Source organism: Panicum hallii, chromosome 9 (assembly GCF_002211085.1).
Source record: "Panicum hallii strain FIL2 chromosome 9, PHallii_v3.1, whole genome shotgun sequence".
In the NCBI taxonomy this organism is placed as follows: Eukaryota; Viridiplantae; Streptophyta; class Magnoliopsida; order Poales; family Poaceae; genus Panicum; species Panicum hallii.
In genome coordinates, this window is record NC_038050.1 from 1,471,144 (window position 1) to 1,496,874 (window position 25,731).

The following is a 25,731-nucleotide window of genomic DNA, read 5'->3' on the forward strand; positions in this document are numbered from 1 at the left end:
TAAATACATAGAGTCTCCATCGAATCTTAGACATGTGAGCTTCTGGTGCTCTGAATGTAACAGATTCGCACTCAGAGTGGAACCAAGTGTCACCTCCAAGAACAATGAGGCATGCTCAGAGTGTCTCCTGACTCACACATCTCCATGCATCTGATAAAATCACTCACACACTGTACTGAACTTGGCCAATTACACTTCTGTGGGTAATATATCAAGCACACTAAAGCAGCACTATTTATAAACTAATAGATCAAGTAGTGAACCATAGGCATTGAGCCCGTGGAGTATAGGATACTTACTTCTTTCAGACAACGCAAAAGAAAAAAGGATATTAAAAGGAACAATTGCATAGGCAGATGAAATTAAAAAAGATACAACAATTCACTTGCCTGTACGCGTGGGTTCGGAACATCATCCATTGAAGCTAGTGCAGGTAGCACGACATGGTGCAAGTGATTTTGTAACTGAGATCCCAGATCCGTTGAAAGTTACCCTACTGCTTTAATTGTTGCCCACCTCACCCGAGGATGAGGATCCTGGAAAAACTTCAGCATCATCACCTTAGCAGAGCTCTCTGCAATCTGCACAATGGTCACCAGTGCCGCATGCTGTCTCTTCCAATCTGCTTTGCTAATACCATTGCTATCATACTCCTTGCTCCGAGCATCGTCCAACTATTGTCCTTCTTCCTTCTCGCGGCTGGTGGCACTCCATCCGTGTGTCCGCCACTCCACCATCACTATTACTCCAACCAACCTCTCCCAGAACCTTTTGCATTTAATAGCCAAACCATTTATAATTTTCGATCAAAAGATCAGACGTCTAATGTTATGCTTGAAAGAAAATAAAAAACTATAATATAGTATCTCCGGTTTATAGATGAAAAGAGAAAAAATATAAAATGTCAAAATATTTAAAGGTTCTAACAAATATTTAATACATACTGGGTAAATACGTAGCATATCCGTTATCTTCGACCACCACCATGGAGAAAACCGTGGAGATCCATCCATCCGCACCACTGTATTACCACCAAATATGCCAAACCCCTGTAAACTCGCGGGATCCTAATCCATTCTTTTCCGAAGCACGCGGTCGCGCACGCACCCCGCCGCCCACCACCGATTGAGGGAACGCCCCTCTGCTGTGACGTGTCCCGCTCGCCGTGCCCGCGCGCTCCGCATTGCGGCCTCGCCGCCCACGCGCCCCGCCATTTAAATGCGCTTTAGTTCGATCCATCATCTTCTCAAAGTGCCCTCCCCTCCGATTCTCCAGTTCCCTTATCCTCTCTCCCATGGCCGCCAGCCTCGCGCTCTCACTGCGCCTCGCGCCGTCGTCGTCGGCGCCCTTGAGCCTCCACCGCCGCCGGCGCGGAGCCGGAGTCCTCACATGCCGCGCCACAGCCACGTTCCACCAACTTGACGCCGTCGGTGAGTTCTCCGGGGGTTTGTGCTTTCTGGGGCTCGCGATCTCGCTTTGATTTACGCGTGTGATGTGATCTCGGCCGGCGCAGCGGTGAGGGAGGAGGAGGCAAAGTTCAAGTCTTCGGCGAAGGAGGGATGCAACCTGCTGCCGTTGAAGCGGTGCATCTTCTCCGACCACCTGACGCCGGTGCTCGCGTACCGGTGCCTCGTCAAGGAGGACGACCGCGAGGCGCCCAGCTTCCTCTTCGAGTCCGTCGAGCAGGGCTCCGAGGGCACCAATGTGGTAAGGAAGATTCACCACTCCTGCTTCCCATGCCATCGAAGCTGTTCCCTCTGGGGAATTTCATCGAACATGCCACTCGCAGGGGAGGTACAGTGTCGTAGGGGCGCAGCCCGCCATGGAGATCGTGGCCAAGGCCAACCACGTGACGGTGATGGATCATGAGATGAAGTCGAGGAGGGAGCACTTCGTGCCTGATCCGATGAATATCCCCAGGAGTATTATGGAGCAGTGGAACCCACATATAACCGACGGCCTACCTGATGCATTTTCTGGTAAATTTTTTTCTTATTACTCTGGATTTGCAACGAGAATGCTGTGATTTTGGTATCCTAGTTGTCACAATGTCATTTGTCATAGATTTATGGCCTCAGTTCAAGATTAGAATATCCTTTGTTGCCTCTAGATTTTGCATGCTTGGGGCAAAACTTTGCCATTTCTACTCATGGTAAGGGTGTATACATTCTATACTAGTGCCTTCTATACTTTTCCATGTGGTTGGTACTTGCCATGAACTCTAGGCTCTCGAAATGTGGTCCTTGAGTTTGTGGCACACTGATGGGCTACATTGGGTCCCCCTTGACCTGTTTTTTTCCTTTGGAAGATTAGCAAAGATGAGATATTGTTTGGTGCCAGACTCTACACTGTACGGTGATATTACTTCTCTTCACAAGCCAGAATGCTCTTGTGAATGCATCTTTTGCTCTGTAGGGAAGGCATGGGGGTAGTTCTTTATTATGAACCAATTATGGTCACAACATTTTTATGATATTTGTGAGTTCTTCTGTAGGAGGATGGGTTGGATTCTTCTCGTATGATACAGTGCGTTATGTTGAAACAAAGAAGCTTCCATTTAGTAAGGCACCACATGATGATAGGAACCTTCCTGACATTCATTTAGGCCTCTACAATGATGTCATTGTGTTTGACCATGTTGAGAAGGTATGTACATGATCTGCCATCCGTTTATGTGTTTCGGTTAGTTACGTAATGCTGTGTCATGGAATTTATATGCTTAACATACTCGAATTATATATATGTTGCTTTCTTCCCTATGAAGCTACTCAAATTAGTATGAGAGCACGTGAATTACTTTCTCTCTATGATCACTAAAAATTACTTGATATGTTATCATAACACTGTATTTTCCATGGAATAGCAACGAGCATGATTAGTGGTTATGCCATCAGATATTTACTGCACCCTTCTAAATTAGCTACAACCAACAGATGGTGATTAATTTTTGGTACCGACAATAGTATTAAGTAGGTAGGAGTGAACAATATTTAATAAACAGTATAATATTTGCAACTGTTTTGCAATTTTCTTTTCCTTGGAACCTTCAATCACCACCTCTCTGGCAAACAGTGAGAGTGTGGATCTTGTTCCTTACAAGCATTGGCCTTGAATTTTGATTTTTGTTCGATGTAGAAAACACATGTTATACATTGGGTGAGGGTGGACTGCTATCATTCTGTTGATGAAGCATATGAAGATGGAACAAATCAACTAGAAGCTCTGTTATCAAGATTACATTGTCTTAATATGTGAGTTATGAGGCTTGGACGATTCTCTGTTTTCCATTACATAAGTACTATTTTCTTTCACTGCTTCTTGTTTTACTGGTTGATTAATCATTTATGTAGCCCAACACTTTCTTCCGGTTCTATTAAACTTAATGTTGGGCACTTTGGCTCAGCATTACAAAAATCGTCAATGTCATGTGAAGAATATAAGCATGCTGTTGTTCAAGCGAAAGAACATATTCTGGCTGGTGATATTTTTCAAGTAGTCCTAAGCCAGCGTTTTGAGAGACGGACATTCGCCGACCCCTTTGAGATCTACCGTGCATTGCGCATTGTAAATCCTAGTCCATATATGGCCTATCTACAGGTGACTTGAATAACTATAACATTCTGAATGTATTTTTATGGTTGGTTTTGTGATATCCTGATTGATATGCATATGATTTATCTCCTATGACATCCTATCTCTAATGACATCCCTCAGGCACGAGGTTGTATTCTTGTGGCATCAAGTCCTGAAATTCTCACTCGGGTGCAAAAGGTACACTAAAACAACTTATCTACAAGTTATGCTTTTACCCCCTAAACTTGTTATAAATTGTTCCAAATGTGTAATGAGGCTGGTTCGGCTGCGATGCCCATGTGTAACAGTGACATAGTTTGTGATCTTTCAAATAGAAAGGTACATGGAACTATAGTTGCGATATGATGTGTCAGAACTGGAATCTGAAACTGCCAAAGTTGAGTATTTAGCAAATGTGATTAGAACCAATGAGGTTTGGAGTTGGGCAATTGGCCTTTTGTGTTACGGAGAAAATTTATCCAGGTTGTTTTCATATGCTTGTAGATGTTATTCAAGGTGAAACCATGAAGTGTAATATAGGAATTAGCTACAATTTGTGAAGTGTGAACTAACCTCTCTGTTTGTTGTACTGCCTCAATTATTCTCAAAAAGAACTATTACTATGATGTGAATATTACAATCAATTTTGTTTTTTTTCTAGAGGACAATCATCAATCGGCCACTTGCTGGAACTATAAGAAGAGGGAAAACGAAAGCAGAAGACAAAGTTTTAGAACAGCTGCTTCTGAGTGATGAGAAGCAGTGTGCTGAACATATTATGTTAGTAGATCTCGGTCGAAATGATGTCGGAAAGGTTTGCCTTTCCACTCTGTTATATTTTTCTTTTGTTAATTTATTCTATTTTTTCTTTTGTTACTTTACTATATTTCCACACATTTCAGAATATGCTAATTAATGAGGTTAGTTTGTTAATTTCAGAATATTTTGAATGGATAAATCAACGCATTTATTGGAATTCCTCCATAATCTTAATCTTCAAATAAAATAAGTTGGCATCTATCATTTCCGGCTGGCCTTGATTTCATCCCCTAGTTGATCATACGAAGCCCCATTTCTTTACACATTGAGAACATAAATTTCTTGGCTATGCTTTGTCTGGAAAGTGTACTAGGAATAAAATTGTCTACTGTTTTCTCAGTTTATGTCAAAACACCAAGGATTTAGCATAGTTCTCTTTTACCAAATAATGTATCGTCTTGCTGTGTTCAATTTTTCAGCTGTATTGCCTAAACAAATCTGAGCAGCACATGTCCATATCACAAAAAGGAGAGGGAGGCAATTTTGTCATCTAACACTTAATTGCTATTAAAGCCTTTTTTCAATGGCCACTAATTGGTTAAGGCTTAAAACCTGGTGTACTTTTTTCAAAATGCCTTAGGTCCTCTATACAAATCTATATAGTCTGATCTGCAATGAATTTTACCATCTTTACAGGTGTCGAAACCAGGTTCAGTAAAGGTGGAGAAACTTATGAATATTGAACGATATTCACATGTCATGCACATTAGCTCAACAGTAAGTTTGCATTTATGATAAGACAACTTCAGTAATCTCAATTCTTCGTGGATGTATAATTAGTTATAACAGTTACTGTCTCTATCATAGAATACAAGCTTTCCACGTTCTTTGCTTATCTATAATTGTATCTAGGGTAAGTAGGTAGGTGTAGGTCCAATGAAACAAGAATTATGAAATATGGTTTTCTTATGACTATACCTTAACATCCTTTGCTGAATTGTATTATCAATATTCTTTACAAGATATGGGCCTATGTCTGAACTTATGTAGGTAACTGGGGAGCTACGTGATGATCTTACCTGTTGGGACGCGCTTCGTGCAGCACTGCCTGTTGGAACAGTTAGTGGCGCTCCTAAGGTAACTAGTTGAAGTCTTCTTTATTGTCTTTTTTCTTTTTTCATTTTCTCATCTTGTTCCCCTGGGTCCAACTTCCTATGTCTGCTTATGAAACCAATCAGGTGAGAGCAATGGAGCTGATCGATGAGCTGGAAGTGAATATGCGTGGGCCGTACAGTGGTGGCTTTGGAGGGATTTCGTTCTGTGGTGACATGGATATTGCTCTTGCTCTTCGCACTATCGTCTTCCCCACCGGATCTCGGTTCGACACCATGTACTCATACACTGACGGAAACCCGCGCCAGGAGTGGGTGGCTCATCTCCAAGCCGGAGCTGGGATAGTGGCTGACAGCAAACCAGACGACGAGCACCAGGAGTGCCTGAACAAGGCCGCTGGAGCTGCCCGTGCCATTGACCTTGCCGAATCTACATTTCTAGACGAGTAGCTGATCGTAGCAGAAACCTTAGCTTCCTGGCTGTGAAGCTCTAGGATTTATGCTGTTCTGAATGGAAACTCTTGTGTAATAAAGTTGTAATAAATGTTAAGTAGATGATAATTTCAGCCATCATAGCCAGTTTTAATCATGTTAAAATTTGGTGGCCGAAAGCGAACTAGGAAGTGCAGACTGCGATATTTGGCAAGAACGTTTTCTTAAAAAAAAATTTTGGCAAGAACGTGGAAACACATAGGACAGCAAAAAAGGCATCCAACAGGAGCATATAATTGAAGAACTGAAACCTGCATTCAACGTCGGCTGCCTTTTGTTCTCTTTATAAATCTTGAAAACAATTGCACTGCTAATACATGCACAGCACCAACAGCACAATAGGCACAAGCACAATCAGTCAAATAGTGTTTCACTTTCACCGATATCCTACTGGTAAACGGTTCCAAACTGGGAATAGAAACATGCAGCTGTCAAACGATTGAACTAACACACGCAGATGTAATCAATTTAAGGCATATAAAAGAATTTTCAAAAGAAAGCACCACTAGATGTAATCAATTGAAGGTATCTATGTTCACATATCAAAAAGTTAAACTGATTACATTATACAAGTCGAGTACAAACATGTATCTGTCACCCTCTTCTTTCATGGCGTTCACTATTTTCATCGTACCTTGACCGCTTGCGATCCATGTCGTCATATCTGTGTCTTTCTGATCTTTCTTCTCTTCCTTGAGAATACCTGTCATCGTTCCTATGCCTCTCACCTCTTGATCTTTCAGGTGACTTGTCATGCCTGTATCTGTCCCGATCTTCTGGTCTTCTATCATCATGCCTACTCCTAGAATCTCGCCCTCCATACCGCTCTGATCTGGATGATTCACCATCCCTAGAACTCCAACCAGTATTTGAATTTTTCTGAAAGTATATTTCACAACCATCAGAATAGGATGCTAGTATGATTACTCTATAAGTCTATATTTACAGAAAAAAAGGGTTAGTTATAAGCTACAAGGCCAATTGTATTGGCATCAGTTCCACATTAAAAGAACCTTATGCATATACAAATAGTGGTACTTCTTGTTAAAAGTTTCTAGCACATCTTCAAACAAGGAAACATGAGTACACTTGCAACAAACATTGTGCAAAATTGATAATACTCATTTTATAGCTACTAATGGAGATCTGAAAAGAATGTTTTGTACAAACATGTGCCACTGCAAGTCAAATATTGGGGTACCTACTGTTACATTCATAGTGAATAATCCTACCTGCTCATCATGGGAAAATTTGCAGGATGCTCCACGGTTGCACTCGCCTTTCTGGAAAGCATAGCAGATGCCACGACTCTTTGGTATATCATGGTGTTTGTCATGCTCCCATCGTGCACCGCTATCCTCTTTAGAACCCCAACCGGTGTTTGCATTTCTCTGAAAATACAATCCACGAACATCAGAACATGTCACCACGCATAAAGGGAAAGAATTTACAGCCAATAACAATAAACCAAGATAACTTGTTGCTACAACAGTGATTGGCATCAATATAAACAGAAAGTAGCAACATGAATTTTTGCAAAACCCATAAGAAGACATGCTACAAAAAGTAAGCAGGCAACAATCTTTCAGGGTCTGTCTGGAATCTGGACAGGGAGTATTTGGACCCAATATATCTTAAAATTTCCTATGGTGGCTCCTCTCCAATGTACCCCTCTCTAAAACATAAAGGGTGTTTAGTACTAAAGCATATCCCATAGAATCCCATAATAAAGCAAAGCAATCCTCACAAATGTAAATATGTTTTCGCCCTGATTAGGTCGTTCGATGATTCAACAAGAGAACAGGTTACATCATGTTAATGCAAAGGCCTAGCACATTTCAAACGTATGTTGTTTCGAGCAACCATGGTAAACCTTCATGAAACAATGGTTGTGAGGTGACAGGATACTGGTCTCCTCTAGCTATCAAATTGTCAGACAGCTGATATAGGTTTTTCCCCCTCAAACATACTACTGGTATTGGTTTGTTCACTGACATTCACAGCAATTAATCACATAACATTTGTGTTAATGCATTCACAGCACTGACCTGCTCATCATGCGAATATCTGCAGGAAGCTCCGCGATTGCACTCGCCTTTCTGGAAGGCGTAGCAAACTCCACGGGCCTCTCTCTTCTGCTGCCGCTCCTCCTCATCTTCCTCCTCCTTCTTCTTGTACTTACTCACATGGTCAACCCTTATGATCCTCCCAACAACTTTAGCTCCATTCAAATTGTCTTCACCATGTGACAATTAGGCAAGCAATAACAAATATTAGGACTTCACCAGGCAATCAATTGAAACGGAACACTGAAGCGACAAAGGAGAGAGGGAAAGAGGGGCGAAGAGAACGCTCACCGACAGCGAGAATCGTGCTCCTCTGGTCCTCGTACGCGAGGAACGCGAAGCCCTTGGATTTTCCGGTGCCCTTGTCGCGCACGAGGTTCACGTCGACCACCTCACCGTACCTGCGAAAGGGGCGGACCGGAAACCCGTTAGATCTCCCTGCCGGCATCCATTCCAAGGGGAGGGGAGGGGGCGAGAGGAAGGCCTGAAGTGGGGGAAGCGAGGCGCTGCGGCTCACTGCGCGAAGATGGCGAGGAGGTCGCCCTCGGTGAGGTCGAAGGGGACGCCGCCGACGAAGACGTAGGCGGAGTCCTTGAACTTGGCGTGCCACGACGCGTCCTCGCCGATGCCAAGGAGCGCCTCCTTCTGGTTGATAACCTGCGTCCGCTTCACCTGCGTCAGGGGATTCATCGTCGCCGACTCCGGCGCCGCCGCCGCCGCCGCCGGCTACTCGAGCAGAATCGCGAGGAATAGCAGGGACACGGATTGGGAGATGAAGAGACAAGAGAGAGGCCGGTGTTTGGAATCGAAGGACCCAACCTTCTTTTGGGTTTAGCCCAACTTAGGGCTGTCGGCCCGGCCCGGCCGAATACCGACAGCTTATTTCCGTGCATTTTCATTGAAACGGCCGGGTCCTCCAAAGTCCAAACCTTAAAAAACCCCTAAAAAACAGTCACAGATGGGAACCATAAATTCTTATTGTTTTTTAGACACCAAAGGTAAATCAAAACATCATTATTATACCCTTAGCTTCGCACCTAATCTCGAGATTTTCAAACAATATAAAGCTCCTTTGGCACAGCTTCTTAGAAAGCTTAAAAACTTCACATGAAGCTATGTTAAAGAGATATTTTTCCGGCAACTTCATCCATGAAGCACCTGGCGAATCTATTTTTAGCTTACACTGAGGAGGAGAAGTAGGAAATTGTAGCTTCGTCCAGCTTCTCCCGCGGACCTACGTTTTGTCAAATAATTTTAAAAACAGCTTCAGCTTAAAAAAACTGCTTCAGAAACTATTTTAGAAGAATATGAAGTTACGCCAAAGTGGACAGTTCGTTATCCCTGATCCATACATTTCTTTTTATTTTTCACTAAAAAGTTGCATAATTAAGGTATCACTTTTTCCGTCATCTAGTGTTCCACAGACTCATTCTCTTGTAATCTTGGAGGCAAACTTGCACTCAAGACACCAAAACAAATGATTTCAGCTGATTACATTGGAGACCTTTTTTAATCATAAGGTATTAACATATTTTATAAGAGCAAAATGCACCGGCAGTTCTTAACACTGTTCAGATCTATAAACTTTAAAAACGTAATTTCAAACCTTTGAATATTTGGACAAGTAAAACATCTCTCTCTTTTTTTTTTCCAAACAACGACATTAAAGCTGAAGATGAATCAAACAACATGCCAGTAAAAGTGAGAATTGATCTGACAGGAGTGAATTGAACATTTTTTCATAAAACGTCTTTCACGCAGTTCAAATGTTCTTTTAGGCCCAAGCTCATTTCAACCTTAGCAGCAATATTTTGTGTGAGTTGTAAACAAAGGTTGCACACCTCCACGTGTCTAAACTCAAACGCAACCCTTTTGGCCGCCTTGCCGCCCGGTGACTTGAGTTTGACTCCAACAATCCTCTCCGCACCTTCCCGCCACGTCTCATTTCCATTTGACCATCGCCCTCTGCCTCGTCCCTCCCGCCGGGCGACCTCCCTTCCGCCGCACGCCGGCTCCCCTCCTCCGCGCCCCGAGGCCGCGGCCGCGTTGACCCCCGCGCCTCCTCCTCCACCACCACCGTCACCTCTCTCTGCCCCTTTACGTCCTCCCCAAGCCCCTTCATGTCGTCGAAAGGCATCTTCTCGCCCCATTTAGCGTCCACCGTCCACCGTCTCCCTTTCCCCACCGCCTCTCTCTCTCTCTCTCTCTCTCTCTCTCTCTCTCTCTCTCTCTCTCTCTCTCTCTCTCTCTCTCCCTCTCTTCCTCCTCTCCAGCCTCCGCCGGTCGGCCTTCTTGCTCTGCGCCGGCGGTCTCCTTCCAGGTACCAACAGCTCGTTCAATTCGTTTGATCGGTGCCGACGGACTTGTGTGTTCAGGTTTCCTGATGGGATGGGATAAATTATTGCAGGTGCAGTTTCCATGTCAGTGGAGTTCAGGTCCGAGTGCGATGACATCGAGGAGGCCAAGTCCCCCAGCAACACGAGCGTCGCCGCCGTCGCCGTCAAGAACGCCGACGCCTCGGTCTACAAGATCATCCACGGCTACCTGAAGCAGAAGAACAGCTCCATCATCAGAGTCGCCGCCGATGTCGCCAGGAAAGCGGCTTCCAACAAGTACACTGACAATTTTAGCACGCCGCTCTATTTATCTGCGCTGCATTCCTGGGGTGGGGAAGGAAATGAGAGATCGATCGTTTGCTTTGCGTGTCGTGTCCAGGTTATCCAGGAAGACCTCTGATGTTTTCGACACCTTAATCCAGCAGCAGCAGAGCAAGTGGGGAAACAAGACCGGGCCGTTGCTTTCCGGGATTTGTTACTGCATTGCTTCCTGCAGCATGATATTGCTCAACAAGGTGGTTCTCTCCAGCTACAATTTCGATGCTGGCATATCACTGATGCTATATCAGGTAATTCAGTTTATTTGCACCTCTTGTTCCCATCCTTTCTAGAGTAATTATAGGACGATGGTACCTTATTTTCATCGTTACTATTGAGCTGATCAGGCGTCCTTTTTTGGTTCAGAACTTTGTATGTGTGGTCATTCTTCTCATACTCGAGCTCTTCCGTGTTATTACAACGGAGGAACTCACATGGAAGTTGATAAAAGTCTGGATTCCGGTGAACCTTATTTTCATCGGGATGCTAGTAACTGGAATGTACAGGTATTCCCTGCTTCACACTGCATATACATGATGATCAGTTGATCACCTTTAGCTGGATTAAACGAGACGTCATGACAAATTTAACTGTATTTCATCTTTTTTTTCTCATTTCATGTTGTAGTAGTCTGAACTCTGAAGTACAAACTTTATCGTTATGGTAGTCTTTGAGTATATGGATTAACCTTCTTTTCTCATTGTCACTCTTCAGTTTGAAGTACATAAATGTTGCGATGGTGACAATATTAAAGAACATGACAAACATTATAACAGCTATAGGGGAGCTATATATTTTCAGGAAGGGTCAGAATAAGAAGGTTTGGGCTGCACTATTTCTGATGGTAGGTTCATTACTGTTTGGCACGGTCCTTGTTTTACTTCTATATTATTACTAAATAATGACTTGACTATTGAGCTGAATTAAGAATTTACCTCAAGAATAGCATGATTTGTTTTACCTGAGCAGTTTATGTCTCTCTGTTTTTGCAGATTGTATCTGCTGTATGCGGGGGAATTACAGATCTCTCTTTCCATCTAATTGGTTATACGTGGCAAATTCTGAATTGCTTTCTAACAGCAGGCTACTCGGTTAGTTCATTTGTGCTAATAGTTTTACACAGTTATAAACTACTTCAAGTCTCTTCACAGTCTATAAATGGACTGCTGCGCACAGGCTGCTGTTGGGAATTTGAATCCTTGGCATTTAAATGTATTAATTCATACCGTAACGCACTTAAAAGACATTAGCAACACCAGAGTAGTGTTAAACTTCATTCAATCATATTGGATCTTCTTATGAGATCAATCTTATTTATTCTGCTGCATCCCCAGCACATCTAATGTATGATCCTTCTTAACAGCTCACACTAAGGCGCTTGATGGATACAGCTAAACAATCAACAAAATCTGGCTCCCTCAATGAAGTTTCTATGGTGTTACTCAACAACGCGCTATCAATTCCATTCGCAATCATTTTGGTTGTAATCTTTGACGAATGGGAATATGTTTGTCAAGCGTAAGAACTTCATCTTGCTTAGAAACAGACTTTCATAGTGTGCACTAAGTATTTGGTCTGAGTAGTTTGTTACCGTGTTATTTTCTTTTTCAGGCCTGAATATTTAGAGTAGTTAACTCTATCAATTTGATCACCGACATGTTGTGCATTAACTTTTATCTGTTTATGCTAGTTATGTAATCAAGTATATTAAAACTTCATGTCATCTTACTCCACTTTAAAATAACTTGTTTCCATAGAAAAGCATTCTGACTTTGCTCACAAAAGAAGCTTTAATCTCTGTGATCAACTTAAATAAGAAGTCAGATGAGGTGCATAAGGAAAACCAACATTTTTTTATCATCACAGTTGTTTTTTTCTAGGGTACAACTATCAATGTGCATGCTTCTCCATTTATACATGGCTTTCATTTGTTTTGCAGTGAAGTTATCAGAGAGCCTATTTTCTGGGTTGTTGCAACAGCTAGTGGTTTGCTAGGTCTAGCAATCAGCTTCTCTTCGGTGTGGTTTTTGCATCAGACTGGTCCAACAACATACAGGTGAGACAATAGTACTAATTTAATCGTGTCCACCGAAAATGTTTACATGAAAGGAAGAAATACGCACTCCTGTGACACCAGCAAAGTTCTTATCACTTTTGTTCTCTTTTTCAGTCTTGTTGGTTCTTTAAACAAGATACCCATTTCGGTTGCTGGTATCTTGCTATTCAATGTCCCTGTAAGCGTCGAGAATTTCTGTAGCATAGTTTTTGGTAAGAATTTATTTCATCTGTGCTGTTATTTCTGATGTCCTTTTACCATGTTATATCCTAACGATGACACATTTCTGCATGTTCTCACCAGGTCTTTTTGCTGGGATATTCTTTGCAAAGGCAAAAATGTCCTAACACTGTTCTATCCAAGTGTGGCTGTAACATGAAAAGTTCCTGCGGCAGCTCTGCCTATCAACTGTACAGAGATATGACAGAGTTCATTTTGTCACGAATGCCGCCCCCGTCGTGAATTTTACATTCTTTCTCTCCGGTCATGAATTTTACATTCTTTCTACTCTCCATGCACAGGGTATGGGTACAGCATGTGTGTGTATGCCCTCACTCAGTTTTGTACCATAACTATGTCAAGGCAGAAAGAAATCTGCATGACTAAACAGCAACTGAAATTGTTCCAATCTCTCTGATCAAGAAATTGAGCAGAATGTTTACACAAAATAAAAGAAAAATTTATGGTTCTGGCTTGGTTGTCGCCCAATCATTCTTCAGACATTCATGGCAAAAACATCACCAATGTTTGTACAAGAGTTTGCAGAGCTTCATACAATTTTTGGAGTCGTTATGTTGGGTTACTGGATCTATTGTGTTTCTGAGACTGGTACCTAATTCCTGAATCACAAATGTCGATAATTCCTAGTAAGCCGTCAATTGATGCAGCAAATCCAATCAATATTTCCCAAGCTACTACTTTCTCCTAAGAGCAAGATCAGAGGCATATCGAACATGATCTGGTAGGTAATTTGATAATTTCAATAATCCATATGTCATTCTTGATCAGCTGAAGAAAAAAGAAGATGAAATGCTGCGGGAAGCATCAAGTATATCACATCATCACATAAAAAATCACTTGAGTTTTGAAGGGGGGAGCCACCTTACACCACACGTATATGTATATATATGCAATCAATTTTCCCAAAGCAAATCGATCCAGCTTCGAGTTTCAGAAATCAGCCTTTCTTGTCGAAGAGCCCGCCGATGTTGAACCCCAAGCCGCTGCCGCCGTCGTCGCTGCTGGCAGCTTTCTTGCCGCCGGCCGTGGTGCCGCCCCGGGTCGTCTTGGCGCGCGAGGAGGTGGTGCCGCCCCGGGCCGGCGCGCCGTCGACCTTGTTGAGGAGCGGGTCCGTCTCCACGAGCTGGTCCTTCTTGAAGATGACGCCGAAGATGAAGTCGACGAGGCTCTTCTCCTCCTTGGCCGGCGCGGGGCTGCCCCTCGTGGCGGCGGGCAGGACCAGCACGGACCGCCGCGGCCTGCTCCTGCCCGCGGCCGAAGACGACGCCGGCGCCACGGCCGCCACGGTGCTGCCAAAGCCCACCGACGCCATGGTAGCTAGCTAGGTGCCTAGGCCACTAAGCTTTTCGCAGCAACGACCTGGTGGAAAGAAATGTATGATGCGCAGCTCTGCCGCTCTGGCCTCTCCGATTTCGTGAGGCGGCGAGAGGCCGGTGGGTATATAAGCGGGGGTGGTGATTGGGTGGTGGTGGTCGCGACGGGGAGGGCGAGGCGGCCACAAGCGGCTTATCCGCATGCATGGAGCTAGGCAGCTAGCGCGCGGCCACCACCGGCCGGTGGGGTGGAGACGTGCGTGCCGCTGCCGCGCGCGCAACAGGCGGCCGTGAGACGGAGCCGATCATCGGGCCGTGGAAACGGTGGAGGAGGTGGACGTGGTTGGGCCACACGGGCGGGCCCTTGCGACCGCTGCCGGCGCGGGCCACGTCGGGCCACCAGGCTTCATTGCCTCCTTGAAATCTTTTCCACCTTCATAAACTTTAGGACGAACTCACGTTTCCTCCATAAATAATAAAATCGTCCGTCTAGACTCCTCGAACTCACAATACCGAATATAGCTAGCTAGTTTCTCTCAATAATTTTTCTCATTTTCTTTTATATTTATTTTGGTTAAATCTTTAAAAAATTATAGTAAATTAAAAAATTATAAAATGAAAATCCAATTTGTTGGACTTCACGTGAGTAGATCTATGCAGTGAACATATGGTATGATATAATTTAGTAAAATTTTTTTGTTGTACTCTTAGATATATATTTTTCTATAATTAATTTATAGCTACAGTTTCCTTGGTCCAATTATAGTAAAATTTTTATGGTGAGCTAATCGTTCTTGAGCTATAGTAAAAATTTCATACTCATTGGATCATATATGCTTGAGCAACTAAATTACAACCTATATCAGAGACTCTTCAGCACTCGTATGGCTGTAATAGTTTGTTTAGCTGTAGTACTCATGTGACTCCTTATAGCTTTGAATATAACTTCTTTCAATACTCCCTTTATGCTATTTAGAACCGCTTTCAATTTTATTTGTGTAGCTGTAATAGTTTGTAAAAATTATTAACATATAAGGATTTGCCGCAAATAATCGCAGTCACGCGTGGGTGCGAGGGCTGCTGTGGCAGAAGCGCGTGGCCTCATTAAATGGACCAATTTTTTATTGATATTGGTTTGTTAGTATAGGTCTTAGTTGATACAGCCCTCGCGCGTGGCTGACATGCTGAGCCTTCTACAACCGCTGTTGTTTGTCTGCTATAAGCTGGGTACTCCGGTAGGCAGCTCCTATTCATTTATTTTTTATTTCTTCATTCTATTTTCTATTTTTTTCCTTTTTTTACTTGTTATTTCTTCCTAGTTCTCATTTATTTCATCTTTTCCACCCTTCCTTTTTGTCTCTTGCATTTCTAATCTTCATGTATTATTCCTTTTCTTCTTAGTTAGCATCTTTTATATCTTTTTCATGTTTTTTCTCTCCTTTTTATTTTTCATTTGTTTATCCTTATTGTTGATTTGTTTGCATTAGATATTTTTTTAAATTTTTCTATACTGCTAACATTTTGTTACACCGGAACAAATAATTTTCATTTTAGTTCCTCGGGTGTTCAAAATTAACGAATATACATTTGTTTTTATTAAACAAGTTTATTTTCTTTTTATCCTCTACTATTGAAAATAAATTTCAAGATAATAACAAATGACATTTATCTCCACCAAGTATATAAAATTATTCTACCAGTTTTATATATTTCCCCAGTTCTCTTAATTTTATCACACAAGTTCTATAAATTTTATTCCATCAGTTATATAAAATTGTTCCACCACTTATTTAAAATTGTTCCACAAGTTCTATAAGTTTTGTTCCACCGGCTCTATAAACTTTGTTCCACCACTTATTTAAAATTGTTCCACAAATGCTATAAGTTTTATTCCACCGGTTCTATAAACTTTGTTCCACCAGTTTATAATTTTCCCAATTGTGTAAAATTGTTTCCCCAGTTCTTTAAATTTTGTTCCACTAGCTATATAAAATTATTCCACCCAGTTATAAAATTGTTCCCACTCTTGTATAAATTTGTTCCACCAGCTATGTAAAATTGTTCCACCTAGTTATATAAAATTGTTCCCATCTTTGTTTAAATTTGTTCCATGAGTTATATAAAATTGTTCCACCATTTATATAAAATTTTTCTAGCTTCATATTTTCTTAGATTTTGGTAAGATATTAAAAACTGGAATGCAAAACTGTCTGAAAATCTTTCTCTAACTTCAACTGTCTAAATGAGTAAATTCTCGAATTACTAGTTCAATTACTTCGCCAGTTTCAATAGCTAAACGGAAGAAGAAGCCTGGCTAGCGGTAAAAGCAAAGAGAAAATGAAGCACGTGGCCGGCGGCCCGAGAAGGACGGAAGAAATTGTCAGCCCAAGAAAATTAACTGGCCTAAACCGCGCTTCTGCGATAAATCCAATCGTGGTAATTCGCGTTACTGCGAATCGGATCCGGATTTGCTATTTGTTAGTGGGTAGAACTGTTAGGTTCAACAATATTATTCATAGAAGATCCTTCGTACCACAGTCATATGTACATGAATTCTTGTTGATGTTTTCCACATATATGAACGTAGGAGGCCACCAAAATTGTTACAAACGTCATCTAGTCCTGCACGCACTGTGTCGTTTTCGATTTATTTTTTTCTAATGCCACCAAAGTAACACATGATCTTGATGATGTTGTTGATGTTTTTCAAGCTCCATTCTTCTTTTTAAATAATATTTTATCTTTATAAACTTCGCTACGCGATACTTTAATATCACACAAAAAAGAGAAGACTAACCTACTTGAATATGCCCTTAACAAAAAGGTGGTTGTTAGCCATGGCCCGTGAATAAGGACATCATTTGGATGGTAGCCGAGATCACTCTAGACTTCCATACTTACACGCAATTCATTTTTGCACCCACGCGGTGGCTAACCGTGGGTGGATCGATCCGTCCACCAAATTTTAGTAAGGCAACATCTAAACGCATGCATATTATTATCTTTTGGCATCTAGCTTTCAAAGAAAATCTTGTTTAAAGTATTTAGTATGCTATTCATAACATTTTTTCAATCCGTAGCCTGTAGGTGTAGTCAAGTAGTCAAGAATAATTATTTTGAACTAAGTATTGCTGCAACAGACACGTGATATCTACAATGGATACGTTTCATTAATCATCATAGATATATCATATTCGCCGAATCGCATTCTACCTCTTTCATTAATCACAAATCTTGACTCATATCATATCAAATACCACAGAGAAAAAAAGGTGTTCATCATCTCAACCATACACCCCAAAGAAGAGAGTGGAGGCACTTATCATGATTCATGCCAAAGGCACATGGTGAGCCTGCCGATTTAGGAAGCCAGCCACCGCTAGAGCGCCGCCCCTCTCACAGACGCATCCCCAAGGACAGCAAGCCAAAAAAGAAGGGAGCAGGAGGACGCCACCCCGGGCGCGAAAAAGCCCTCTCCAAAACCACGCCGCGCCGCAGCATTCCCGCAAACACCTCGCCGGCGGTGGCGGAGGCCCCCCATGGTCGGGTCCGACGTCCCTGCCGGCAGCCCCGGCGCGGTCCCGGGGTCCCCTGAGCATTCAAGGAAGCGCAAGAGCGTCTCCGCTGCCGCCGAGGAGGACGCGGCAGCGGCGTCGGCGTCGACGAGGCGCGCGACGCGGAGCTCGGCGTCGGCGCTGGTGGACGTGGACGGCGCGATGGCGTGGGCGCGGCGGGCGGCCACGGGGGCACTGTGGGCGGTGCGCGGGCGGAACCGCGGCATCGTCGACGACGATGGGCGGCTGGCGGTGATCCTGGCGCTGCGCCACTCGCGCACCGAGGAGGTCGACCCCGACGAACCCGGCACGCCGTACTCGAAGGTGAGCGCTCTTTCCACGCTGCGCCGCTTTTTTCTTTTCTTTGACTAGTTCGAGTTCTTGGGATTTGCTTACACGAGGATCGCTTGTCGATGAATCGGTTTCGGGGCGCTTATGTCTCCTTTCGTTCTTCCATGGAAAGATTGATGGTGTTTTTAAGCTTGCCGTAGTTCCGACTAAGAAAAGTTTCGCGGCGCATAGGATGGGGAATTTCGCCATTGCGGTAACTCTCACTTGCCATCTGCAACAACAATTCCTCATATCTCGTATCCTATATATTTTCTCTCTCCATTATCAATACCACTTTTTATATTTTTGATAGCGAGTATTATAGCAGATTACTCAATATCAATGGATAAGGTGGAGGGAGCAATTCTCTATATTTGACTAAGAGGGAGGTATATTTTAGTACGATTACTAAAAATTTAGTATTGGTGATGGAATTGGTATTCTGCTGGAGTACTTTCCATTGCTAAAATGACAGTTTTTTGTATTAAGAAGAGATACGAGTAATCTGCTGGAGATGCTCTAGTCACCTGCCACCAGTCATGCTCCTGTACTGTTCGTTCACGGAATTATCAGCTGTCTCTATAATTTCCTGAAATCGTCTCTTCAGTGTGAGATCTGCGGGTGTTTGGATGGGAATTGGTTCGTCTGCAACTCTGCATCTTTCACTTCTCATGTCAGATTTTATGTCCGAATAGGATAGGACACGGCATTGTTTGTTGGGCCAAGATTCGTGTAGTTAATTTAGGAATTAGAATGTCTCTTGCCCTTTTTTCTTGTTGGTTCTGTTAATGTTTGATATGATTGATGCTACTTCTTGGGCATGTTTATGATGATCGAATGGAGTGTGCTGTTATTAACGTTCCATGATCCATGTTATTACGATGTAATCTTCGTAGTCATGCTTCTCATGTCAAGATAGTGTTACAGTGATGGGGGGTTGGTTTTATTGGATGAAGTTGAATGGAAGCTGTGGTGATTAATGTGTTTGTTAAGGATATTGTTAAATTGTTGCCATTGTTATCGACTTCTGCTGTGCCCTTGTCATTAATGTTGTTTCATTGTTACATTGGTTCATATTTCTTATGGTGTCGTTAATGTTATTTCATTATTTCCTTGATTGAGATTTCTGATTTGTCACACGATATGCCTACTACTTGGTTGGTGTACTGGAAAATGATGCATTATTGGTTTCATTGCCACTCTCGTTGCCAACGGTGCAATTGGTCATGATCTATAGTGACTTTGTTGGAGGAACAGTTTTCTGCTTGGTTATGTCGTGGTCAGAATTTCATTGGTTATGTAGAAAGAGGAACTTGCACTCATTCAGGCAAAGGCATTGTTCCTTTATGGTTTATTTCTATCATTTATCATTCAGGCAAAGGTCATGTAGGAATAGAATTCCCAGATCTGAATCGTCGTAAACAGTTGTATCATGGGTCTGAATTCCCAGGTCTCCTGACTGGGAGTAGAATTTGTGTGTGACATTGTTTGTCATAAGACTGAAAACATTTGTGCCCATCTTTGCTTTTAAAGAAAAACAATACAATGCAGATCCTGCTGCCAAGAGCAGTCTTGATAAACATCTGTTGTTATTACTGCTTGGTGCCTTCCTTTTCTCTCTAACCACTTTTAAGTAAGTTTTCCTCAATTTGTTGTCTAATTCACTTCTGCATGCTAACAGAAACAGAAAAGACTTCACAAAGGCACAAGGAGTTCTGGGAGGATAGCTGGTGACCTCAGTCACTTATCTAGTTTTCTTGTATCAACGAGGAAACGTATTGGGATGGACCCTATCATGCATCAAGCTGCTGTCCCTGAGTGGGTTAATGTCCCATCTGAGGAAGATAAGGCTGAGTACAGAGATGATAACGAGACCTTACAAAAGATGGGCACTGTGGTCAGGCTGCCACCCATTGTGGAGCCACGGAAGACGAGGAAAGCAGTGGATGACAAGTGTAAATGTTCTCATCCTGGATCTGAGGCCTGTGCAGGAGTTCATGTAAAGGAGGCCTGGAAGAGGGTCAAGTATCAATTGGGTGATCATGCTTTCAGAAACTGTGGGTTTGATGCAATGGGTGAGCGAGTTCTGAAGTTATGGACTCCAGAAGACAAGAAGAAACTTGCTGATATTGAGAAGTTGGTTCCTCAGAATAATCACGAGGACTTCATGAGGATTGCCTTGAAGCAGTTTAAGTCAGAGAGAACAATGGATTTGGCCAAGTATTACTACAACATTTTTCTTCCAAAGAGATTGGCCAGCCTGAACAGGGCAGAGGCTACAAACGCCATAAATGCAATTCCAGATGATGAGGGCAACGATCAAGATGATGACAACGATGTGCATCGCTCTAAAGAGAAGAATAAGGGCTATAGATCTTCTTCCAAAAGGTAGTAATAATATAATGTGATCCTTGAAAGCCATTTTTCTTTCCGCAATATAGGTGTAATTATTACATGTTACCATTTTATAGAATATTTTTTTTCACTAAAGAGCAAGTAAACTTAGTGTATGATTTGGGTGCATGTGAACCTTGTTCATTGGGTTTTCCATAATTACACTGCTGCATTGCACCTGTAAATTTCCAAAGAAAGGACACAACCGGTAATATAATTATATCTGGAACCAGATGCTTGATTCCCTTTCAAATTGTTATATTACAGGGTTGCAGAGGTCCTTGTTTGTAGTATCTTCAATCAGTTATAGTTCCCTGAAAAATAAAAAATGGTTTTATAAATGGATGGAGACTGGCTATTGCTTTCTATAATCCAGCCCACATCAATTTACAATTTTATACTTATAAAAGGGAATGAGAGATCCAAATCTGTTCTATTGATCGCCTCAAAAATTAGATTACAATTACACATTTCATTACCTGTCTTGGAAGATAATTTGGCAGTTTATGAATCTTGTCTGTGTGCATATAGATTGGTTATGTAGGTTCTTGATAGTGATTTTTCTCGCTGCAAACAGCAGTCTATTGTCACAGTTATTTATGTCTTCCAACTTAAAGTCGAAATTGTCTTTGCTCTTAGCATGGTAATTTTATTCAGCTTTCTTTGACAGGTCCAGAAAGTAGGGGAGCCGAAAGAATTTGAGATGGGTTGGCTGTCATTTTGCTGCGGAGGAAGAGGAAGTAGGGAAAAATCTGAAATATCTCAATAGCTTGGACAACTGTTCTTTCTTTTTGCTGTTGGAGTTAGGGTAGTCTTGCAGGTTACATTTGTGACTATATGCAGTTGGAGTAGAAAAAGTATTCACTTTTGTAGCGTTTGAAAGTGAATGATTCTTAGATCTTAGGTATCAACCGAAATCAGCTAGTGAGTAAACACCGGAGTAAACATATGTTGATGAGTTAGTCTACCATGTTTGTGTCCTCTGGAGTAAACATGTACATGCGTTGCTCCATTTTGTACTGACATACATGATACCAGATCGAGAACAAAAAATGGAATAGAGATGCAGAGCTTACCAGATATCTTGGTCACCGTTCTTGAATCTTTATGCCGTGCATCCTGAAATTGAAATTTCGATGAGGCGCTTGGTGGTTGTTGCAGAATCCCTTCTCTCCCTTGACGAGTTGCTATCTTATATCACGATGCTGTTATGGGAATTGTGACATGAATATCTAAGTTCATCCCGTCATGCCTATTGGCAGATTGTGGTATGCTAATTTCTTCCCCTTTGGTCGATGGAGAGAGTCAAGATAACTACTAGTCCATCCATCTGTGGCTTTGTTCTGTGGCTTGGAACGTGCAATTTGAGAATGTACTGGCTGCAACTCTTGTAGCATGCGAATGATTAAGTTTTTTGGTGAAGCATACCAACAGCCTGCCTGATCGATCGGATGGAGGCCGCCGCGGCGGAGCAGCATGGAACGCGAGGCGGCCGGGAGGAGCAGCCGCCGCCGCCGCCGCAGCAGCAGCAGCAAGAGGTGCGGCCGAGAGGCGGGCGCAGCTGCGCCGTCCGGAGGTCGAGACTGGCAGCCCTACGTGCAGTGCGGAGGCATGGCACGGAGGAGTACAACCGCCGGGACGTACGGGGGCGCCGAGCACCGCCGGCGGCCGGCCCGTCGGCAACTCGCGCGGCGCCGGCGCCACCGAGGGCCCCACGCTCTCCGGCGGCGCCCTCGCCCAGACATTCAAGCGCGAGCCGCGACCGGCCGACCGGCGATCGGGTGATCCAACGGCCTGCATCGCTTGAAATAGTGTACAATGGACGATCTCAACGTCTGAATGTAGCGAACAGAATCATTTGTACGTTCTTGCATTACGTGTGCGATTGATGCGGCTAAGTAGATACACTTGTTAATTCCTCGCCAATAAAAAAACATTGATGTAATTTTTACCGAACATTGATGTAACAAAGGTTCATCATCTACCATCAAAAAAAAAACAAAGGTTCATCATCCTCGTTTCCCTTTGTTTCTTCACTAAATTTTGATTGCGAGTTTCCTTGAATTGGACCAGAAAAGTATGCAGTTCGTTGCCTATCGGATAACCTGATTGCACAAGATAACGTTAATACAATAACCCGCTGCATTAGAGATCGGTGTGTTCGATTTTGAGTCTAAAGTTTAACCCGTCACGTCAAAGAGAATCTTATCATTTAGAAGTATTAAATAAAGTCTATTATAAATTTTTTTGCACAGATGGGTGCTAATTCGCGAGACAAATTTAATGAGCCTAATTAATCCATAATTTGCCACAGTGATGCTACAGTAATCATCCGCTAATCATGGACTAATATACCTTATTAGATTCGTCTCGCGAATTAGCTCTGGGATTCTGCAATTAGTTTTGTAATTAGACTTTATTTAATACTTCTAAATAACAAGATTCTCTCTGAAACGAGCAAAACCTAAATCTCACAGAGTTTGATTGCTACCACGCCCGTACCAACCAAACCATGACAGCGCACTGCATGTTCTTCGCTCTTCCTGACCGATCAATGATTCTCCGTTTCAGAATGTTCTCCCGTCTCGTAAAAAAATGCTTCGTTCACATAATCACATGCATATCCTTGGACCAATTTTATTCAACATGAGTTCACACTACAATTGTAAAACACGGTCATGCCTGTACCTTCTCAAGAAATCATTGGGACTCTCAAGAAATGGACCTGGGATCAGCAAGGTCATCGAGGCATGCCCCGTTGACCCAGCAGCTGGCGGACAGCAACAGCCATCGGCATCCATGTCCTGCTCCATTGAACAGCGTCGAGTCGTCGGACCCCATATCTTCGCACTTGCAGCTGCAGGCCGCGAGATGAAGCGGTCACCAGTCAGCACCGGATGAGACCTTCCCCTCATGGCAGCGTCTCCGGCAGCATCGAGGAGGCAGTCGACCACCAGCAGCAGAAGGAGCGGCGAGCTCCCAGGAGGCGCCGGCGCTCACGGCCACCGGCCTTCCTACGATCGTGGGCGGGCGCCGTTCTCCCCTGACGTCTACGGCCGGCAGCTCTCGTCCTACAGCGCCCGGTCCTCCCAGGTGAGCAGGAGCGGCTCGTTCAAGGCGGCGGCGCAGCGGGTCGCCGGCGCGTTCACCAGCTGCTTCGTGCCGCGGGTCCAGGTCAAAACCGAGGAAGAGGAGGTGAAGAGCAGAGGCACCGCAGAGTGCCATGTCTCAATAGATTCAGGTAATACTACCTCTTGTTCCTCCCTCTTCTTCAGAAGGTTACTTCTTGATTCTGACTTCTGTTGAATTGGGACTCTTATCATGGCTGAACTGAAGCAAAATTCTCCGATCAAAATTAGCACCAAACCAGCATTAAAATCTTCAAATATGAAATTAAATCTGATTGCGTGGAATGTTTGCAAATCGAGCAGCAGGATCAGGGCAAGAAGGTAGGGCGCTCACAATTTCTGATTTATCGAAGGCGACCTCAAATTTCAGCGAAAAGAACATAATAAAGCAAGGAGGTTCAAGCACCATGTACAGAGGAAAACTCAAGGATGGGTCTCAGATTGCCGCCAAATGTGTCAGAAAGGTTAGGAACTGAAGAACAGGCATATTTCTGCATTGTTCATACAGCATGTAAATTGCAGGAGCACTAGATTAGTGGTTATGACTACTAGCTCTTCTGTCGCCGCAGTTGAACGGTCAGTATCTAACAGCTGAACTCTGGAGGGAGCTTGAGACTCTTCAGAATATTGAGCACCAGAATCTGGCGAGGTTCCTCGGATTCTTCGAGCGCAACAATGACAGCCTTATTGTCCTCGAGTACGTCAGCAATGGCTCCTTGAGGGAACACTTGGATGGTATGCATCCCTCTCTTGCCACAGATCATCCAATAGATTATGCTAGTTTTTTTTCATTACCATGCTTGCTGTTGCAGTATACCATAATGTTACAAATTGTTCTACTCTGGGTTCTGTATTAGTATCTGTATCGAAGCAGCATCATTTGTCAGTCTAGAAGGATACTGATCTTACCGGGTTTCGCAACGCGAAAACATTTCAGAATCCTGCGGAAATGGTTTAGAACTCGTGCAACGGCTCAACATCGCCATCGACGTTGCTCATGCCATCACCTACCTGCACGAGTACAAAGGTATGAGCTCTATTCGGTATATGTTCTTCAGATCAAACTGTGGTTTGGTGACTATCAGGCGAATACATTACGTGATTCTCTGAAACTCACGCGATGTGACTTTGAGTTGCAGAGCATCCGATCATCCATGGGGGCATCCGGTCGTCGGTCGTGCTGCTGACTGACGCGCTGGCGGCGAAGGTGACCGGCTTTGGGCTGCTGGGAATGGCGGCCTCGGCCTCGGGCTCAGGCACAGGCTCAGGCTCGGACGCAACGCCGGCGAAGGGCGCCGCCGGGTACGTGGACCCGGAGTACCTGACCACGTACCAGCTGACCGACAAGAGCGACGTCTACTCCTTCGGCGTCCTCGTCGTCGAGCTCGTCACCGGCCGGCTGCCCGTCGAGCGCAGCCGCGGCGGCGAGGCCCGGCTCACCACCAAATGGGTAAGGAACAAGTCGAGAATTATACGCAGTGCCGAGCTGCGCGATGCTCACAGTCATGCCGTGCCATGCGATGCAGGCGCTGCAGAAGTGCCGAGGAGGGGAAGCCGTGGTGGCCATGGACCCCAGGATGCGGCGGAGCCCGGCGTCGGTGGCGGCCGTGGAGAGGATGCTGACGCTGGCGGCGCAGTGCGTCGCGGCGTCCAGGAAGGACCGGCCGTCGATGCGGCGGTGCACCGAGGTGCTGTGGGCCATCCGGAGGGAATACCACCGCCGGGAAGAGCCGCGCTGCGCCGCCGTGGCAGATGAGCGGAGCGACGAGTGGGTGCTCAGGTAGCTCGTACTAACTACCAAGCCAGACAAAGGCTGTAGATGATGCTTGCTTGGAGTGATTGGTTTGAAACTGTAACTACCCTATAAGCTGTGATTTCTGAACTGCTGCCAAATGGGGGATTGCTCATATCAAAATTAGAGTTTTATCATGCACTTGCACTATGTGTATGTAATGCTAAATCACGCACCGGGAATCCCCATTTTGTAAACTAGTGCTGCATATTTTCAGTTCAAGTTCTACGACGTTCTCAAATAACCTGGTCACTTCCGTAGATGTAAT

At 43.8% G+C, this 25,731-nt stretch overlaps 6 protein-coding genes across 7 annotated transcripts; 4 read left to right on the plus strand and 2 right to left on the minus strand.

Moving 5' to 3' along the window:
• Window positions 1-1,053: 1,053 nt before the first annotated feature.
• Window positions 1,054-5,894, plus strand: LOC112877041 (anthranilate synthase alpha subunit 1, chloroplastic). The gene is made up of 11 exons (XM_025941239.1): window positions 1,054-1,430; window positions 1,514-1,707; window positions 1,790-1,979; window positions 2,495-2,646; window positions 3,136-3,251; window positions 3,351-3,597; window positions 3,715-3,771; window positions 4,235-4,387; window positions 5,029-5,109; window positions 5,383-5,469; window positions 5,571-5,894. The coding sequence occupies exons 1-11, from the start codon at window positions 1,295-1,297 to the stop codon at window positions 5,892-5,894; spliced, it is 1,737 nt and encodes a 578-aa protein (XP_025797024.1). The 5' UTR covers window positions 1,054-1,294.
• A 502-nt stretch (window positions 5,895-6,396) lies between these two features.
• LOC112877042 (zinc finger CCCH domain-containing protein 25) lies at window positions 6,397-8,800 on the minus strand. Its single transcript, XM_025941240.1, has 5 exons — window positions 8,520-8,800; window positions 8,294-8,403; window positions 7,985-8,172; window positions 7,169-7,327; window positions 6,397-6,815 (listed from the first exon to the last, which is right to left on the minus strand). Exons 1-5 carry the CDS (start codon window positions 8,690-8,692, stop codon window positions 6,531-6,533), a joined length of 915 nt encoding a protein of 304 aa, XP_025797025.1. The 5' UTR covers window positions 8,693-8,800; the 3' UTR covers window positions 6,397-6,530.
• A 1,379-nt stretch (window positions 8,801-10,179) lies between these two features.
• Window positions 10,180-13,401, plus strand: LOC112872874 (GDP-mannose transporter GONST1-like). Of its 2 annotated transcripts, XM_025935911.1 has the most exons (10): window positions 10,180-10,322; window positions 10,410-10,614; window positions 10,718-10,907; window positions 11,023-11,162; window positions 11,371-11,500; window positions 11,649-11,747; window positions 12,020-12,174; window positions 12,596-12,712; window positions 12,827-12,924; window positions 13,016-13,401. In XM_025935911.1, exons 2-10 carry the CDS (start codon window positions 10,421-10,423, stop codon window positions 13,057-13,059), a joined length of 1,167 nt encoding a protein of 388 aa, XP_025791696.1. In that variant the 5' UTR covers window positions 10,180-10,322; window positions 10,410-10,420; the 3' UTR covers window positions 13,060-13,401. The 2 variants fall into 2 exon arrangements, with proteins under 2 accessions (XP_025791696.1, XP_025791695.1); XM_025935910.1 differs by lacking the exon at window positions 10,180-10,322 and having other exon boundaries at window positions 10,362-10,614.
• A 270-nt stretch (window positions 13,402-13,671) lies between these two features.
• Window positions 13,672-14,384, minus strand: LOC112872875. Its single transcript, XM_025935912.1, has one exon. It carries the CDS (start codon window positions 14,262-14,264, stop codon window positions 13,890-13,892), a length of 375 nt encoding a protein of 124 aa, XP_025791697.1. The 5' UTR covers window positions 14,265-14,384; the 3' UTR covers window positions 13,672-13,889.
• A 3,155-nt stretch (window positions 14,385-17,539) lies between these two features.
• On the plus strand, window positions 17,540-21,762 carry LOC112876399. The gene is made up of 3 exons (XM_025940497.1): window positions 17,540-18,143; window positions 19,831-20,537; window positions 21,214-21,762. The coding sequence occupies exons 1-3, from the start codon at window positions 17,805-17,807 to the stop codon at window positions 21,224-21,226; spliced, it is 1,059 nt and encodes a 352-aa protein (XP_025796282.1). The 5' UTR covers window positions 17,540-17,804; the 3' UTR covers window positions 21,227-21,762.
• A 1,633-nt stretch (window positions 21,763-23,395) lies between these two features.
• Window positions 23,396-25,704, plus strand: LOC112874650 (calmodulin-binding receptor-like cytoplasmic kinase 2). The gene is made up of 6 exons (XM_025938100.1): window positions 23,396-23,784; window positions 23,975-24,135; window positions 24,241-24,406; window positions 24,609-24,698; window positions 24,811-25,121; window positions 25,198-25,704. The coding sequence occupies exons 1-6, from the start codon at window positions 23,457-23,459 to the stop codon at window positions 25,453-25,455; spliced, it is 1,314 nt and encodes a 437-aa protein (XP_025793885.1). The 5' UTR covers window positions 23,396-23,456; the 3' UTR covers window positions 25,456-25,704.
• The last annotated feature ends 27 nt before the right edge of the window (window positions 25,705-25,731 follow it).

Coding starts and splice junctions, on each gene's coding strand:
- LOC112877041 (XM_025941239.1), top strand. CDS start 1,295: ATGGCCGCCAGCCTCGCGCTCTCACTGCGCCTCGCGCCGTCGTCGTCG. Junction 3,598..3,714: donor CATATATGGCCTATCTACAG/GTGACTTGAATA, acceptor GACATCCCTCAG/GCACGAGGTTGTATTCTTGT. Junction 4,388..5,028: donor GTCGAAATGATGTCGGAAAG/GTTTGCCTTTCC, acceptor CCATCTTTACAG/GTGTCGAAACCAGGTTCAGT.
- LOC112877042 (XM_025941240.1), bottom strand. CDS start 8,692: ATGAATCCCCTGACGCAGGTGAAGCGGACGCAGGTTATCAACCAGAAG. Junction 8,173..8,293: donor GAGCACGATTCTCGCTGTCG/GTGAGCGTTCTC, acceptor CACATGGTGAAG/ACAATTTGAATGGAGCTAAA. Junction 6,816..7,168: donor AATTTTCCCATGATGAGCAG/GTAGGATTATTC, acceptor ATATACTTTCAG/AAAAATTCAAATACTGGTTG.
- LOC112872874 (XM_025935911.1), top strand. CDS start 10,421: ATGTCAGTGGAGTTCAGGTCCGAGTGCGATGACATCGAGGAGGCCAAG. Junction 10,908..11,022: donor TATCACTGATGCTATATCAG/GTAATTCAGTTT, acceptor TTTTTGGTTCAG/AACTTTGTATGTGTGGTCAT. Junction 12,175..12,595: donor TGGGAATATGTTTGTCAAGC/GTAAGAACTTCA, acceptor TTTGTTTTGCAG/TGAAGTTATCAGAGAGCCTA.
- LOC112872875 (XM_025935912.1), bottom strand. CDS start 14,264: ATGGCGTCGGTGGGCTTTGGCAGCACCGTGGCGGCCGTGGCGCCGGCG.
- LOC112876399 (XM_025940497.1), top strand. CDS start 17,805: ATGGTCGGGTCCGACGTCCCTGCCGGCAGCCCCGGCGCGGTCCCGGGG. Junction 18,144..19,830: donor CCGGCACGCCGTACTCGAAG/GTGAGCGCTCTT, acceptor GCATGCTAACAG/AAACAGAAAAGACTTCACAA.
- LOC112874650 (XM_025938100.1), top strand. CDS start 23,457: ATGGCAGCGTCTCCGGCAGCATCGAGGAGGCAGTCGACCACCAGCAGC. Junction 23,785..23,974: donor CCATGTCTCAATAGATTCAG/GTAATACTACCT, acceptor CAAATCGAGCAG/CAGGATCAGGGCAAGAAGGT. Junction 24,407..24,608: donor CTTGAGGGAACACTTGGATG/GTATGCATCCCT, acceptor AAAACATTTCAG/AATCCTGCGGAAATGGTTTA.